We start from the raw sequence: 16,620 nt of genomic DNA, 5'->3' as shown, positions 1-16,620 counted from the left end.
TTTGCTTCAACACATTGATTTGCAAGTGTTCTTGGGACCAGAATTCTTTACTTTGGTCCCCGCTTCCTTCTGTATGGGAGGGAGACCCATGAGGGGATAGACAGGCAGCCCAACAGCAGGGAGGGGCCCACATGCTGTTGCCACTTGGTGCTGGCACCTGCACTGATAGCCGGGTTGCTCCTGCTGTCTCTGGTGATGAGTGCTCTTGAATCTCCTTGGTTTTATGCTGTGGCTCCATTGGTTTGCAGTGTTTAACACAGTATACAACAGTGACGACAACGTGTTTGTGGGGGCACCTACGGGCAGTGGAAAGACCATCTGTGCGGAGTTTGCCATCCTGCGCATGCTGCTGCAGAGCTCAGAGGGGCGCTGTGTCTACATCACCCCCATGGAGGCTCTGGCAGAGCAGGTGAGTAGTGGAGTGCTATTTCCTCTGAGCCCTCCCAGAGACTGTTTTCATCTGTGAGTCCAAGCCAAGCTTCTTTTAGCCCCAACATTTGCAGGGTCATTTGAGGCAGGACTGTTTGCTTTTTCTTGGTCATTCTTTCAGTGCATGAACTAAAGAGAAGCACCCCATTACTTAAAGGTTGGTGTGGGTTATAATGTAGATCAAGATTTACAGGGCAACAGGTCTCTCTCCTTTGGCTTCTCAGCTTTTCCTCAGAATAAAGGAAGCATTGTCCAGCCTGGCCTGACACTTTCTGCCCTTGCTCTCATTGCTTGCCAGGTGTACATGGACTGGTACGAGAAGTTCCAGGACAGGCTCAGCAAGAAGGTGGTGCTCCTGACGGGCGAGACCAGCACAGACCTGAAGCTCCTGGGCAAAGGCAATATCATCATCAGCACCCCTGAGAAGTGGGACATCCTCTCCCGGCGCTGGAAGCAGCGCAAGAATGTTCAGAACATCAACCTCTTCGTGGTGGATGAGGTCCACCTCATCGGAGGCGAGAATGGGGTATGGCCTGACCTTGCAGCACAGAAGGGGGGGTTGCTGGTTTGGGCTGCTGCTGGCCGGATGATCTTGGCATTGAGCCTCATGTTTGAGTCTGAGCCAGGGACTAGGGCATTTTTCCGGAACTCTACATGTCACCTTATTCCAGAGGAACAGTGTGAGACTTTTTGTGGTCCTCTTAGTATATATATTGGCTGCTAAGGGACAGGTGGAACTCCTAATCAGAGAGGGAACTAGGAGATTGTTTTGAGGTCATTGGACTGTACACAGGCATAACTCAGGGCCGAGGGTGGCGCCTGGGCCTGTGGTGACTTCCCCTCGTTCTGTCCCTCTCTCCCAGCCTGTGTTAGAAGTGATCTGCTCCCGGATGCGCTATATCTCCTCCCAGATTGAGCGGCCCATTCGCATTGTGGCACTTAGCTCCTCGCTCTCGAATGCTAAGGATGTGGCCCACTGGCTGGGGTGCAGTGCTACTTCCACTTTCAACTTCCACCCAAATGTGCGCCCCGTGCCCTTGGAGCTGCATATCCAGGTAGGACCTGCTCTTCCCGTTTCTGTGGCCTCCTGTCCAGAGTACCAGGTCTTGTAACCTCTGTCTCTTCCATGATCGTTAGGGCTTCAACATCAGCCACACACAGACTCGCCTGCTGTCCATGGCTAAACCTGTGTACCATGCTATTACCAAGCACTCGCCCAAGAAGCCTGTCATCGTTTTTGTGCCTTCTCGCAAACAGACCCGCCTCACTGCGATTGATATCCTCACCACGTGTGCAGCGGACATCCAGCGGCAGAGGTCGGGCGGGGCTGGGCTCTCCCCACTTCCTCTTGTTTAGCCTGGCTTCTGGGAGTTGGGTCAAGTGAGGTTGGCCCACCCTGAAGGGTGATCTGTTTATGATGAGGGGGTTAGCCCCCCTCTGGCTAGGGGCCGGATGACTGCATGGTTGAAAGGTGTCTGCTGGGGCCGGACCTCTCTGAGCTGAATCAGTGCATATGCTGCCTAGGTTCTTACACTGCACCGAGAAGGATCTGATCCCATACCTGGAGAAATTGAGTGACAGCACGCTCAAGGAAACGTTGTTAAATGGGGTAGGCTACCTGCACGAGGGGCTCAGTCCCATGGAGCGACGCCTGGTGGAACAGCTCTTCAGCTCAGGTGAAAAGCCTTGTGAGGTCATTTTATGCAAGGGTGTAGGTATCAGTTTTCTGCAGTACACTAGTCATTTTCAAAGTACTCTGCAGGTTATTGAATCTGTTATCTCAGTTGATACTCCCAATAATCTCGTGATGTCGGTGGAACAGACGTTATTCCTTCTTGCTAGAAAATAAGCAGATATGCAAGGCTGTATCATTTCAGAGCCTGGTATTTTTTTTTTTTTTTTTGTATTTTTCTAAAGCTGGAAACGGGGAGAGACAGTCAGACAGACTCCCGCATGCGCCTGACCGGGATCCACCCGGCACGCCCACCAGGGGCAACGCTCTGCCCACCAGGAGGCGATGCTCTGCCCCTCCGGGGCGTCGCTCTGCCGCGACCAGAGCCACTCTAGCGCCTGGGGCAGAGGCCAAGGAGCCATGCCCAGCGCCTGGGCCATCTTTGCTCCAATGGAGCCTTGGCTGCGGGAGGGGAAGAGAGAGACAGAGAGGAAGGAGGGGGGGGGTGGAGAAGCAGATGGGCGCTTCTCCTTTGTGCCCTGGCCGAGAATCGAACCCAGGTCCCCCGCACGCCAGGCCGACGCTCTACCGCTGAGCCAACTGGCCAGGGCCCAGAGCCTGGTATTTTAGACCAGCACCTTCAGCATCTGTACCTGGTTTTCCAAGGAGAGCAGACTTGCCAGGGTCGTTAGACCTCAGAGATGTGTAAATGGTATTATCATCTTGGACCTGGTGGAGCTACAATGGAGATGGTTCTTCCAGAATCACTTCCTATTGGGTGTCTGGTTTGAGGCATGGTTTTGATTGAGAACTCAATTTTGCTCCCATAGATTGAGTCAGCCAATGGCTGAGTTGGCAATTTTCAGTGAGCAGGGAGTCTGTCAGATATCTAAGCCTAGCTTTCCCTGGACTAGGAATTTTGTTCAAGTCTACCTTTTAGCCTCTAGGATAGTCCTCTAACCAGGTGACACTGGCATGGAGCCACCTCTTTTAGTACTGTGTTTGCTCTCTTAGTCATGTCAGACTTGTTCCCAGCAAGCTTTGCTCTAGGTTCTGAAATAACATAATCCCCTGCCTGCCCAGGAGGCAGCAAACCCTACCCTAGTCAGGGAGCCCTGCACTCAGTTGTCTTCTCCCCTTGCTGCTCAGGGGCCATCCAGGTGGTGGTAGCTTCTCGGAGTCTCTGCTGGGGCATGAGTGTGGCTGCCCACCTGGTGATCATCATGGACACCCAGTACTACAACGGCAAGATCCATGCGTGAGTTTTCCTGTACTCTGCTAAGGGAAGCCTTTCCTAAAATGGACATAACACTTGCAAATCCAAAAACTAGCTGTTAAGGGAGGAAAGGTGTTCCAGCAGTCAATAGCCAGCCAAGGTTCCAGCATAGCCTGGTTTGGGAGAGAGTTTTCAGTCTCAGGACATAGGTTCACATTGGCTTTTATAGTTCTCCTGTGTTTTTTTCTTTTTTAGGTGAGAAGAGGGGAGAGGGCAGGCACTTGCATGTGCCCCAACAGAGATCCCCTCCAGCAACCCCATCTGGGGCTGATGCTTGAGTACTGAGCTATTTTTAGCACCCGAGGCTGATATGCTCTAATGGAGCTATCCTGGATGCCGGAGGGCCATGCCTAAACCAGTTGAGCCACTGGTTCCAGGAAGGGAAGAGGGAGAGAAGGGGGAGAAGGAGGGAGGGAAAAGCACATGGTCACTTCTCCTGTGTGCCCTGACCGGGAATTGAACCTGGGGTGCCCATATGCTGGGCTGATGCTCTATCCACTGAGCTACTGGCCAGGTGCCTGTGTTTCAATAAGTAGAGAATTAGGGAGTTTGAGCCAGAAGGAACCTTAGGGATTATGTAGTTAATGTGCTGTTTTGTAGATTGAGAAAATGACTTGATCCAGGTCATCTAATACGTGGGGTGACAAGAAGTAGAAGACTTGGTTTTCCTCAGAAAAAGCTGAAATAATTTAACTTTTAGTAATAATTTTTCCTGAAATGGAGATTATTTTTGAAATGAGTTTTATTTATTTTTAAGATTTTATTTATTCATTATAGAGAGGAGAGAGAGAGAGAGAGAGAAAGAGAGGGAGAGAGAGAAGGGGGAGGAGCAGGAAGCATCAACTCCCATATGTGCCTTGACCAGGCAAGCCCAGGGTTTTGAACCAGCAACCTCAGTGTTTCCAGGTTGATGCTTTATCCACTGCGCCACCACAGGTCAGGTTGAGTTTTATTTTTAATGTCTAAATCTACTTGTAGGTTTGGATTTAAGTCAGGTGACCCAATAATTCATGAAATACACAGCTATTAAGTTTGGGCAGCTTTAGTTACATGTGATCTTTTTTTCTTTTTTTTGGTATGTTTCCGAAGTTAGAAGCAGGGAGGCAGTCAGACTCCCGCATGTGCCTGACCAAGATCCACCCGGTGCACCCACTTGGGGGTGCGGCCGGAGCCATTCTATTCTAGCACCTGAGGTGGAGGCCATGGAGCCGTCCTCAGCGCCTGGGCCAACTTTGCACCCATGGAGCTTGGCTGCAGGAGGGGAAGAGAGAGAGAGGAAGTAGAGGGGGAAAGGGTAGAGAAGCAGATGGGTGCCTCTCCTGTGTGCCCTGGCCGGGAATCAAACCCAGGACTTCCACATGCCAGGCTGACGCTCTACTGCTGAGCCAACTGGCCAGGGCCACACGTGATCTTTTATTAGGGAGTTACTTTGCTTTTGGCATTAGATGGGTTTGTAGCTTTGAATTGAGGATCCTGAGCAACAAACTCAACTCTTAAACTTGAACACTGCAATGATGTTTGCATAAGCAGGTGAAACTTGTGCCTCCACACAAGAACTCATAACCCCAAGTGTGCTGTGATGTGCCCTCATCTCCCCATGTTTACATTTTATTCTGACATTAGGGAGTCACTGCCTCCTGATGTGGTTCCTGTGTTGATGCACTTCTGCCTCTTTCCCCTCTCTGTCAGGTACGTGGACTACCCTATCTATGACGTGCTTCAGATGGTGGGGCACGCTAACCGGCCTCTGCAGGATGACGAGGGGCGCTGCGTCATCATGTGCCAGGGCTCCAAAAAGGTCAGTCCTGGTGTCTGCACCATCTGATCCTGGGCTTTGAAACAGCTTTCATCTTCTGATTGAGGTTTTAGTTAGCTTTTACCTTCTTTCTGTCAACTGCTTCTATTTTCCATGTTGCTTTGTGATGAGCCTTTCAGCCACAGGGAGTTTTGTAGCCTTTTGTTCCTCTTGATGGTGTTGCTTTGTGCTAAGGTCCTCGTCCTCTGGCTGGTTTCCTCTCCCGTGTACTGCCCAGCCTGCGGGTTCCATGCATGCCTGTTCCCGCTATAAAATACCCAGTGAGCCTGACCAGGCGGTGGCGCAATGGATAGAGTGTTGGACTGGGATGCTGAGGACCCAGGTTCGAGACCCCGAGGTTGCCAGCTTGAGCGTGGGCTCATCTGGCTTGAGCAAGATAAAAAATGCTCACCAGCTTAGACCCAAGGTTGGTGGCTCAAGCAAGGGGTTACTCAGTCTGCTGAAGGCTAGCGGTCAAGGCACATATGAGAAAGCAATCAATGAACAACTAAGGTGTCAAAACGAAAAACTGATGATTGATGCTTCTCATCTCTCTCCGTTCCTGTCTGTCCCTCTCTCTGACTCACTCTCTCTGTCCCTGTAAAGAAAAAAAAAAAAAAAAAAAATACCCAGTTATGTTGGAGGGACAGGCACACATCCAACATGTCAGGTCTGGACCCAGCTCATTTGCAGCTGCTTTCCTCCGTTTTTGTGTTATTTGTGTGTCACACAAAGGCCATCTCCTACTGATTAGTCCTTGGCCTTTCTTTGTGACCATGGTGTCATTGACTACTACTATATCCCCTCCCCAATCCACAGGATTTCTTCAAGAAGTTCTTGTATGAGCCCTTGCCAGTAGAGTCTCACCTGGACCACTGCATGCATGACCATTTCAATGCTGAGATTGTCACCAAAACCATTGAGAACAAACAGGATGCTGTGGACTACTTGACCTGGACCTTCCTGTACCGCCGCATGACACAGAACCCTAACTACTACAACCTGCAGGGTCAGTGAACCTAGGAGCACACTGTCCCTTTGTGGTTTTTGTAACTCTTGCTGTCTCTGTTATTCCTCACTAACCACTCTCCTTAATAGGCATTTCCCACCGTCACTTGTCTGACCACTTGTCAGAGCTGGTGGAGCAGACCCTGAGTGACCTAGAGCAGTCCAAGTGCATCAGCATAGAGGACGAGATGGACGTGGCACCTCTGAACCTGGGCATGATTGCCGCCTACTATTACATCAACTACACCACCATTGGTGAGGGCCTGGCAAGGGCCTCCCTCCATCTGCAGGGAGCCCTGCTTTGAAGGCTGCAGCTCCTGGGAAGAGGTTTCAGGCTTCTAGTGCCTTTGTCTGTTAGAGGGATGTGTACGCAGGGCAGGGCAGAGCAGGGGTGCCCAGGCAGTCAGCTTCACCCTGCTCCTTTCTGCTGCTTTTGACTTCTCCCAAATCTTGTGTGTCTGTCAGAGCTCTTCAGCATGTCCCTGAATGCCAAGACCAAGGTGCGGGGGCTCATCGAGATCATTTCTAATGCAGCCGAGTATGAGAACATTCCCATCCGGCACCATGAGGACAACCTTCTGCGGCAAGTGAGGATGCCTAGGCTTCAGGAAAATGGCCTGTGGGCCCAGAGCACACGACTCTGTTACCATGGGGAAATTCCGTGTCCCATCATCCACCCCCCACCCTAATACCCTCTGAGTTTGAAGGATTGTGAGGCTGGGGTGGATGGTACTTTGGGCCTGAGAGCTGGGCTGGTCTCAAGCTAGGTCACCTGTCCATCACCAACTGTTTTTGCACTTTCCAGTTGGCTCAGAAGGTCCCCCACAAGTTGAACAATCCTAAGTTCAATGACCCACACGTCAAGACCAACCTGCTCCTTCAGGCTCACCTGTCCCGCATGCAGCTGAGTGCTGAGCTTCAGTCAGATACGGAGGAGATCCTTAGCAAGGTAGCATGCACGGTATGGGCATGCTTGGGAGGGCCTGCAGGGGCTGTAAGGTAGCATTCCAACCCCACCTGCTCTTGTACTCCTCCCCCACTCAGGCAATCCGGCTCATCCAGGCCTGTGTGGATGTCCTCTCCAGCAACGGGTGGCTCAGTCCTGCTCTGGCAGCCATGGAATTGGCCCAGATGGTTACCCAAGCCATGTGGTCCAAGGACTCATACCTGAAACAGCTGCCACACTTCACCTCAGAGCATATCAAACGTTGCACAGACAAGGTTAGCTGGGTCCAGACCCACTGAGTCTGAGAGCTGAGTGTCCTGAACTTGGGGTAAGGGTTGGGAGGGGGGGTGAGTCCAGGAGGGCAGTCTTGTTCTCTCTGGTTCCTCTGAAGGTGATACACACTGAGATGCTAGAGGCTGCCGAACATGAGCCTGTTCTGTCTGAAGCTATGTCTTTAGATGTCCGACAGTGTAGGATGGAAAGTAGCAGCCACTGGAAGCCCATTTCATTTGTTGTTAGCACGTGTTCTCTCCTCCCTGACCTCTGCATGCCCACTGCAGGGAGTAGAGAGTGTTTTTGACATTATGGAGATGGAAGATGAAGAGCGAAACGCGCTGCTTCAGCTGTCTGACAGCCAGATGGCGGATGTGGCCCGCTTCTGTAACCGCTACCCCAACATCGAGCTGTCTTACGAAGTAGTGGATAAGGACAGCATTCGCAGGTAAGCCAGACACAGCCAGGTGCCTAGCCCTGGGTCCCTGCTAGTGTGCTGTGACTGCTGCCTGGCACTAATGTGTTGCCCTGCTTTTCTCCCCTCAGTGGTGGGCCCGTTGTGGTACTGGTACAGCTGGAGCGAGAGGAAGAAGTTACAGGTCCCGTGATTGCACCTCTCTTCCCACAGGTACGTCCTGGTAGCTGGCTTTTCCAGATGTCTGCTGGAGACCTTTATCCTTTGTAGAGTCAGAGTATGAGAGGCATTGTCACTGGGGAGAGGAATTTAGAGTGATGACAAAGTCATGACTCGTAGACTGAAAATTTCAATGTGTTTTTTTTTGTTTTTTTTGCCTTAAAACACTTTAGAATACTGGTCATTGTTAAAAAATTCTGTTGAACAGTATTTTCAGTCTGTGACTGTTAAAACATATGTCTTTAAGTTAAATGGCTCCACACAGTTGGGCTTTTCTAGGAGTTTCTGCTCTCTCCTCTCTCAACTGCCACTTCCTGTGCATCCAGTTGGCTGTTTCTTACCACCAGAAAGAAAATCTGATCCTTTATATAGGCGAGTAATTGAAGGTTGAAAGCAGAAACCAGATACAGTAAGTTTAATTTTACAAACTAGTTTAATACACTTTGAGGAATGATTCTTTCATCTGGTGTTGGGCTTCCTCACAGTGGCCTGCAGAACCCTATTGATAGAGGCAGGCTCCTCTCATTTATGTTTTAATCAATCTGGCATGTGTGGCTTACAAGGGTGTCTGAAGAGCTCAAAGCTGCCAGGCCAGAGTCTAGATTTCATGACACTTGGATGCAGTGGCAACTACTGAATGAAGAAGGTACTCTGAACCAGAATCAAAGAATGAACCCATCTACTACTTAAAAATTGAGTTGAGATACCTTGTAAGTTTTATCAAATTATACTTCAGGAGGTAGTGTTAGCTTTCTATCTGGTTTTTGTTTTCTTCTGTAACCATTCTCATGATCTCATGGCTGTCAAGTTTTATGTGCTGAAATTCTCGGCTTTTGGTGACTGCAGAAACGTGAAGAGGGCTGGTGGGTGGTGATTGGAGATGCCAAGTCCAACAGCCTTATCTCCATCAAGAGGCTGACTCTGCAACAGAAGGCCAAGGTGAGTGTCCACTCCAGCTTTTGTTTTGAAACTGTCAGGGCAGGAATGCGCTGTGTCCTGCTCGCCCTGAATCTTGCTTCCTCTCTCCAGGTGAAGCTTGACTTCGTGGCCCCGGCCACTGGTGCCCACAACTACACTCTCTACTTCATGAGTGACGCCTACATGGGATGTGACCAGGAATACAAATTCAGTGTAGATGTAAAAGAAGCTGAGACAGATAGCGACTCAGATTGAGTGCCGAGGCCTTTGCCTTTACACAGAGGAGCTGAACTTGAATTAGGCAGGGTCGCAGCTGTGGAGACTGGGTCTGTTGGTGGGAGCAGTGCCAGCCAAGGCAGGTGCTGCGCCAGCCCGCCTCTTCTCTATTCCCTCCCACTTTGGACCCAGTGTCTGCAGGTGTCGTGTAGCGACCCAGCATAAACTGTACAGCACTTCTAAGCATGTTCACGGTAGTTCTTTGATAAAGTCAAACAATTGAATAAAGTTGGAGAAATCATTTGTCTTTGTGATGATTCCAAATTGTTTCCTAACTTAAGGCCTTTGGCCAAAAAGAGATATTTCTGGCAGTGATACTGTACCTGTTTTCTATTTATTGTTATAGTTCACTGTCCTTGTAATCAAGATTTATTTTACCATGAAACTTGATTAAAATGAATACTTCTGGAGGACAAGGCTGTTTTTTGGATTGTCACTGGTAGCCCTTTCAGCAGGTATGGAGGAGGGGTTAGGTAGCTTCCTGTTAGTAATCTTGGCTCCCCCCTCGTTACCCAGTTATCACCACCACTGTAGGAACTAACACTGAGCTGCAAGGACAGATCATAGGTTAGAATTTTCCCAAGATCTGCAGTCTGCAACCCCTTCCCCCCACAATAAGGCAGCAGAGGGACTAAAATACACCAGCAGGGTGTGACCCAGGTTTGTTAAACTGATACTCTGATGGGACTTGCAAATTTCCCTCTGGTTTCTTGCCTTGTATGTAATTTGTTTTTTCAGAGGCAGGGAGAGCACTTGAGAAACGGACAGAAATGTTAAGCTGTTTCTGTATGTGCCCTGACCAGGGATTGAACTGGCAACTTCAGGATGATGCTCCAACTAAGTTATCTGGCCAGGGCTTAATTTTTTATTTGAGTTTTAGAGGGACAGAGAGGAAGGGGGAGTGGGGAGGGAGATGGGAAGAATTCATTTTACTGTTCTGCTTCTCATGTGTGATTGGGGATCAAACCCACAATCTTGTCGTTTGGGGATGACACACCTTGTGTTCTTTAGGGAAAACTAAAATTGTAAGGTGATTCTCAAGGGTAGTTTTCTTAGGTCAGCAGTTTCCTAGTGATTTGGTCTTAGCCCTTTACACTATAAAAATTAGGAACCCCAAAGAATTTATTATCCTTTGATATTTACTGTTAAAAATACAAACAATACATTAAGAGTAAATTATGTTGACTTATAAAAAATTACTTCCAAAGCAAATCTAGGGAGAAGAGTGGCCCGTGATACTTTTATGAATTTCATTCCTGTCTAATATAATAGAAGATAGGAATTCTTGTTGCTTCTACAACTGTGCCTGTTTAATTGAAGTGGAATAAAGCAGACTTGACACGCACTCAAGCAGATAGGAAAGGTTTTTATAGACCTTAGGAAATTGTGGCTATTTCATGCTATAGTGAGGACACCACAGTGCCAGTTTAAGTACAATGTGTAATCTGAAACCTTACCAGAGCTGCTTACACTGTTTCATTCATGGGTCTCCCTTACTACTTTTTTTTTTTTTTTTTTTTTTTGCATTTTTCTGAAGCTGGAAACAGGGAGAGACAGTCAGACAGACTCCCGCATGCGCCCGACCAGGATCCACCTGGCACGCCCACCATGGGGCTACGCTCTGCCCATCCTGGGCGTCGCCATGTTGCGACCAGAGCCACTCTAGCGCCTGAGGCAGAGGCCACAGAGCCATCCCCAGCACCTGGGCCATCTTTGCTCCAATGGAGCCTTGGCTGCGGGAGAGGAAGAGAGAGACAGAGAGGAAGGAGGGAGGGGGTGGAGAAGCAAATGGGCGCTTCTCCTGTGTGCCCTGGCCGGGAATCGAACCCGGGTCCTCCGCACACTGTCCCTTCTTATGTATGAATGATTCTGTGACATCACACATTAATCATTTGGAGAATGCCGATTTACTGAATCATGCAAATCTTCCAAATGTTGACATACTTCATCATACAAATCACACTTGGTTAGTATTACCACCAATCTCGTCAGAAAAGTCTCAAGTATTGGGAAGATGTCAAGCTCATGGTGCCTATACAAGTTTTCCAAAATTCTAATTTTAGCTTGATCATTGGCAATGCTATCAGTTGCTGTTGAAGTGAAATGCTCGTTCATTTCCCAGAAATTGTAAAGTTTCAGTATCATAACTTGCTACTTACTTCAAGTAAAAGGTACATTGCTCATTCAGCTTGCAACTCTGCTACACAGCTTTTTCCTCAAGACAGTCACACTTAAGTGTGCTTTTTGCATGCTGCCACTGCCACAGGACACGGCAATGTTCCCAAGCATCAAAATTTTATACAACTGTATTTGTTCTTGAAGGACATTTCTAAGTGATTGGCCAATACTTTCACTGAGCATAAGACTGAAGACCACACTACCAGTTGGTGCCACTACCATGGTTCCTGCCAACATGGCAACAGCTGACCGACCTCTCAAACCCCCTCACCCCCAGGTGCCCGGGACTCCCGGGATCTGCAGAGCACACCTGAGAACCACTGCTTTCAGTACTGCCCCCACCGTCTCTTCAGTTCATGATTATGAGTTTGTGGTGTAAAAACTAATGAAAACTGTGGATTGGGGAACAGTCAAGCCAAAACCCATATGGAAGTAAGACAACCTGAGAGAGATGGCACAACTGGTCACCTATGGCACTGATTCTCCACCTTTTATTACCTCCGCCAAGGAGCTGTATCAGACATCTTTCCTACTTGCCCTCACCATGAAAATTTAATACCACAAGGTATACTATGTATTGTGTGCTACGGTCTCTTGGCCACAAATTATTGTCTTAAGATTTTTTTTTACCCCTCAAGAACCAATTTTTCAGCCTCATTGAGAATGTATGGCATGTGGCAAGTAACAGCTCACCCTTTTAGAGTTTACACCCTTCCCCGTTTATTTTCTGGCATTCCCCACAGGCACAGAAAGAAGATAATGAGGGGAAAGCAGGTGTCTCTTTCTCTAAACTTGCCTACATTAAAAAAGTCTTCAATTTTGATGAAATGTCCTAAATGCAAAAACTTAAATCAGGAAGGCAGGACCTATTTCAGAAAAGGATTCCTCATGGAAATGTTATTAAATTGTGAATGTCCTAATAATATAAATAAGACTTGGGACTCAAGTGGATTATTTCTATAAAGCTTCCAATTTCAGAAAGGTCTCAGGGACACAGACCCTCCCCTACACATAGCATGATTTTAAGTACATTCAGCCCCCAAATTTTAACACTGTGCCCTAAAAGGAAGCACAGTCTGTGGCATAACTCCAAGATATTGCCGTTTTGTAGTTCAGAAGAACTAAGGGCCCCATGTCAAAGGAGGGAGTGAGTGGTTCTGTGGCCCTGCATGTCTATACAGGTCTGAATGGAAGACAGCCATGTTAAAGGAAGGCCAGGCTGCTCCTCTAGGTCCTCGGGCTAGGAAAGTCTTACAACATTTCCTGGGGAACCATGATTCTGTCCAAAGTCGAGGTGGATCAGAGGCCTTCAGGCTGCTGATACTTCCAGAAGGCCAACTCTCCATCATCACTGCAGGACGCTAGGAGGCCCTGTTCCTTGGGGTTCCAGGCCACACAGTTGACATCTTGGGAATGGGCCTGTGGCAAGTGGGCTGTCAGGGAGAAGGTGGGCTGCTGCGGATCTGAGCCAGGGTCCTCCTCAAATACTCGGATGGCATCATCCCCACAAGCTGTAGCCAGGGCCCCTGTCAGCGAACACCTGGGAGGAACACATACACCAGTATGTATGCTGGTGGCTCCTTCCTCCCCAGCCCAGCAAGTTAGTAGACACTATTGATTCTACAGTCCCTGGCTGGCTTTCTTCCCAAACGTCTCTTATTGAAGAGCTCCCCTAATTAATACACAGCCACAGACATCACCCCCTAAGCATTCAATTGTTGCCATCTAGATTTACCCCCAACATAATTAACTTTAAAAAGTGCTTAAGAGTCTCAATTACACTTTTGTCACTTAGCTCTGTCATGACGTTTGTTTAACCATTTTTTTTCTTTTTGAGAGAGAAGAGGGAGAGGAGGAGATGGGTGAGGGAGAGAGAGAGAGAGACACACACACACACACACACAGAAGCATCAACTTGTTACTCCGCTTTAGCTGAGCATCCATTGATTGCTTCTCATGTGCCTTGCCTAGGGATCAAACCAGCAACCTTGGGCTTCAGCTCCTGGGTTCTGAATTGGTGCTCTGGGTCGATGCTCTATCCATTGTGCCACCACTGGTCAGGTGCTTAACCAAGTTTTTAAAAGTGATACAACAGACCATTGAATTTTATCACTTAAATCTGTTTTTCTTATTCCAAATGTTTGCTAATGTAAATAAAGCTTAGAAGCACATCATCTTTTTTCATTATTTAGGATCATTTCCTAGAGACAGATTCTTAGGGCCAGAACTGCCCCTTGACCAATTCTATAAGAATGAATGGTATGGCTTTTCTAGAATCCATAAGGGTAGAATCAGTGATACCAAACTACAAAAACCCCAGCCATAAATAGTTTCATTAATGAATATTTCTGGATGGTACAATGCTGTGTGAGCCACCCCAAAGGCCGGTGCTGTTCTCACAGCCTAGAGTTTAACATAGGTGCAGGACTGGGTCTAAGTCTATTCTGGATTCCTGTGAACCTAGGCCAGCCAGCTCTAAGCCTGCTGGGTGGACATTCTGACCTGTTCTGAAGAAATGAAGGTGCTCCTCTCTATTCCTGTGCATTTTCAAAGTAGGCAAATAGCAGCACAGGTCTGACTTCTCTAAAATGTCTTCACATTGGGGGTGGGGTAGAGATGGGGAAAGGAGATGGAGATCTTACCAAGCGACGTCATAAATGGTCCTGGAGTGGAAGCCTGACAAAGTGCAGATACATTTCCAGCTGGGGTCAGAGCTGCTGCATGCTACACCTGCACGACAGACTTCTCTTGAGTCCAAGACACATGTATGTCCCGGGCACCTCAGGGGATTAAATACCCCACTTGGCAGATGATATCCTAATTTGCCCTTGCACACCCCTACCCTCAATCACGACTCCTCTTAATTCCTCTGTCCCCATCTTCACCGGCCTGCTTTATACACTGTGACCACACTGCTGTTTTACAGCAGAATTCTAAGAAGGTAATGTTGTTCTTCAAAAAATCCTTTTGCTGCAGACTATGTTCAACTAGCTGGCCTACCTTTGAATGTCACCAACCAGCCAGCCCAAACCACCTTGTTTCCCCAAACCCTTTACATATCCTATGCTTCACCTGTAGGTATCACTGCTCCTGGCATGGACCTGGCTTTCCCATTTTTAATGCCTTTGCTCATGCTGTCGTTTTCACCCAGAGTTCTCTTCTGTTAAAATCCTAAACACCTTTTCAAGCTCCAATGAAATAGTCCCTTCCAGCAGCCTTCCCTGATCCAACACTCTCCAGTGCCCTCTCATGGCACATCTTCCCTTCTACCCTAGTTTGCTGTGCTTTTTCCCTGTCTCTGTCCCAATAGACTGTCAACCTCCTGGAGAGGAGTCTTCTTAGCTCTGAGCCTGACCCCTCACCTTGCTCATTGCCTGGTAGATACTGGCGCCAGATGCGCACGGTACGGTCATCACTGCAAGATGCCAGACGCTGGCCGCTGGGGTCAAAGGCCAAGCTCCACACAGTGGATTTGTGGCCCTCGAGGGTGGCACAGCATACCCAGTCATCTTCTTCTTCCTGGTAGAGCTTCACCGTGTCATCATAGCTGGCAGATGCTAACAGCTGGGAATGCAGGGAAAACACAGCACTTATGGCCCAGGAAGTACCTGTGGTCCCCATAACTCCCAGCTAGGACAGGACAATCTCAGGGAAAGTCTTTGCAATAAGGATTAATGTCTTCTGGCCACAGATAACAATCTTCATGAAAGCCAGGCTGAGGCTAAAAAGCAAAGGCAAGCCATGCACAACCCTCCATCCATATCAGAAATCCTTCCCACTGAACTTTGCCAGACTCTTACCTCCTGGCTTGGGTGCCAGACCACATGCTTGACATCCTGTGTATGTGAGTTAAGGACACTAACACATTCATACTCATCTTCTTCATCAACTATGGGAAGAAAACAGAAAGGAGCCCATGAGTTGACCTGTCAGGGTCCCACAGCAGGTTGTCTGTCTGCTGGCTCCCAACTGCACCGGAGGGACCTGGACTCACTTTCCCAGACCCACACACTCTTATCTCGGCTGCAGGTAGCAAGGAGGTTGCCAGATGGGGCCCAGGCCACTGACTTGACCTCATTTTCATGGCCTTCCAGAGTGGTCACACACTGTGAGAAAAGAAGATGGACAAAAATCAACAACAGCTAAGATCCCTCGACAGCCCACTGGCCCAGGCTGGCTCAAATTCTTGACAGCCCTGGGGAGCAAAAAGGGCAACAATCCTGGTCCCATCAGGCTAGTTACCTCAAAGTCATCCTGATTCTTTTTCCAAATGCAAGTAGTAGCGTCAAAGCTGGCAGAGGCCAGGTAATTGCCGCAGGGAGACCAGGCTACCTTCCGCACAGTGCGCTGGTGGCCTTCAGCAAGGACAGATCTGCAAATCCAGTTGTCACCTAAAGGCAGAGGGCAGGACAGGCGCTGGGCTGGGTGTACAAGAAGACAGTGAAACACTATCAATACCATCTGGTAATTGTGGCCAGTGCTGGAGCCAAGCTGGGGACAAAGCTCAAGGGGCATATTTAACAACACGCTTTTAGAAAGAAATAACTGGTCCTCTGGAGAAATCGAGGAGTCACCCTCCTAATTTACAATAGTCAATGACTCCCGAATGCCCCCAGGATAAAATTCAAACTTCACCGTCGTCGCAAATTACTCTGCAGGATACTTTCCACCTCCCTTCTCTCCTCGTTTTCCTGCCTCAGCAACTATCACAATTTCCTCCACAGTTCCAGGCTGTCTCCTGATGTTTTTATTTCTAGTACTTGTCCGAAAATCTTTCTTGGAGTGGTTGAAGTCCTCCTCGAGGTGGCCTCTCCCTGGTCGCACCTCAAGCGCGCCGCTCGCACTGCACGCACGCGGAACCCCCAGTGGCGGGGTCGCGTGCCCAGGCCGGCCTTACCCTCGGTGCCCCAGATGCGGACTCTGCGGTCGCCCCCACAGGAGGCCAGCAGGGTTCCCGCGGGGTTCCAGGCCAGGAACCAGCAGCGCGAGTCCGGGTGCGCTGGAACACGGCCCAGCAGCACCAGCGAGTCCTTCATGACGACACAGCGCAGACCGAGAAGATAAGCAGACTACTAACGGTGGGTCCTAACAAGCAAATTCCCGCGACCACACTCAGTTTTCCGCGGCCTCAGGCCGGCCACTTCCGCCCGAGGACCCGGGTCGACCTGGGAACTGAAGTGCCCGCTAATACGGCCGCGCTGCCTCCTGGGAGTTG

At 49.0% G+C, this 16,620-nt stretch overlaps 2 protein-coding genes across 2 annotated transcripts in view; one reads left to right on the top strand and one right to left on the bottom strand.

Annotated features, from left to right (window-relative positions):
* The window catches only part of SNRNP200 (small nuclear ribonucleoprotein U5 subunit 200), a 35,263-nt gene extending 25,795 nt beyond the window's left edge, over positions 1–9,468 (top strand). The window contains exons 30-45 of the mRNA XM_066267741.1: positions 249–409; positions 728–955; positions 1,293–1,484; positions 1,567–1,745; positions 1,954–2,105; positions 3,251–3,359; positions 5,067–5,175; positions 5,992–6,181; positions 6,271–6,435; positions 6,646–6,767; positions 6,986–7,129; positions 7,225–7,401; positions 7,687–7,847; positions 7,946–8,027; positions 8,880–8,972; positions 9,063–9,468. Of these exons, the coding sequence (XP_066123838.1) occupies positions 249–409; positions 728–955; positions 1,293–1,484; positions 1,567–1,745; positions 1,954–2,105; positions 3,251–3,359; positions 5,067–5,175; positions 5,992–6,181; positions 6,271–6,435; positions 6,646–6,767; positions 6,986–7,129; positions 7,225–7,401; positions 7,687–7,847; positions 7,946–8,027; positions 8,880–8,972; positions 9,063–9,206 (2,408 nt within the window). The 3' untranslated portion in view covers positions 9,207–9,468. The remainder of the gene's footprint in view (positions 1–248; positions 410–727; positions 956–1,292; positions 1,485–1,566; positions 1,746–1,953; positions 2,106–3,250; positions 3,360–5,066; positions 5,176–5,991; positions 6,182–6,270; positions 6,436–6,645; positions 6,768–6,985; positions 7,130–7,224; positions 7,402–7,686; positions 7,848–7,945; positions 8,028–8,879; positions 8,973–9,062) is intronic.
* A 1,108-nt stretch (positions 9,469–10,576) lies between these two features.
* Positions 10,577–16,586, bottom strand: CIAO1 (cytosolic iron-sulfur assembly component 1). The gene is made up of 7 exons (XM_066267743.1): positions 16,303–16,586; positions 15,648–15,796; positions 15,400–15,511; positions 15,206–15,294; positions 14,768–14,969; positions 14,048–14,135; positions 10,577–12,945 (listed from the first exon to the last, which is right to left on the bottom strand). Exons 1-7 carry the CDS (start codon positions 16,439–16,441, stop codon positions 12,705–12,707), a joined length of 1,020 nt encoding a protein of 339 aa, XP_066123840.1. The 5' UTR covers positions 16,442–16,586; the 3' UTR covers positions 10,577–12,704.
* Between the last annotated feature and the right edge of the window lie 34 nt (positions 16,587–16,620).

Source organism: Saccopteryx bilineata, chromosome 3 (genome assembly GCF_036850765.1).
Source record: "Saccopteryx bilineata isolate mSacBil1 chromosome 3, mSacBil1_pri_phased_curated, whole genome shotgun sequence".
Taxonomy (NCBI): Eukaryota; Metazoa; Chordata; class Mammalia; order Chiroptera; family Emballonuridae; genus Saccopteryx; species Saccopteryx bilineata.
Note: the sequence above shows the minus strand (reverse complement) of the source record. Positions and strands in the feature narration are given on the sequence as shown.

Excerpts from the sequence above, each read along its gene's own strand:
- CIAO1 (XM_066267743.1), bottom strand. The coding sequence starts at position 16,441 with ATGAAGGACTCGCTGGTGCTGCTGGGCCGTGTTCCAGCGCACCCGGAC. Across the intron at positions 15,295-15,399 it reads GAGTGTGTGGGTCTGGGAAA|TTGATGAAGAAGATGAGTAT; the intron begins GTGAGTCCAGGT and ends TTCTTCCCATAG. Across the intron at positions 12,946-14,047 it reads ACCATTTATGACGTCGCTTG|GTGTTCGCTGACAGGGGCCC; the intron begins GTAAGATCTCCA and ends TGTTCCTCCCAG.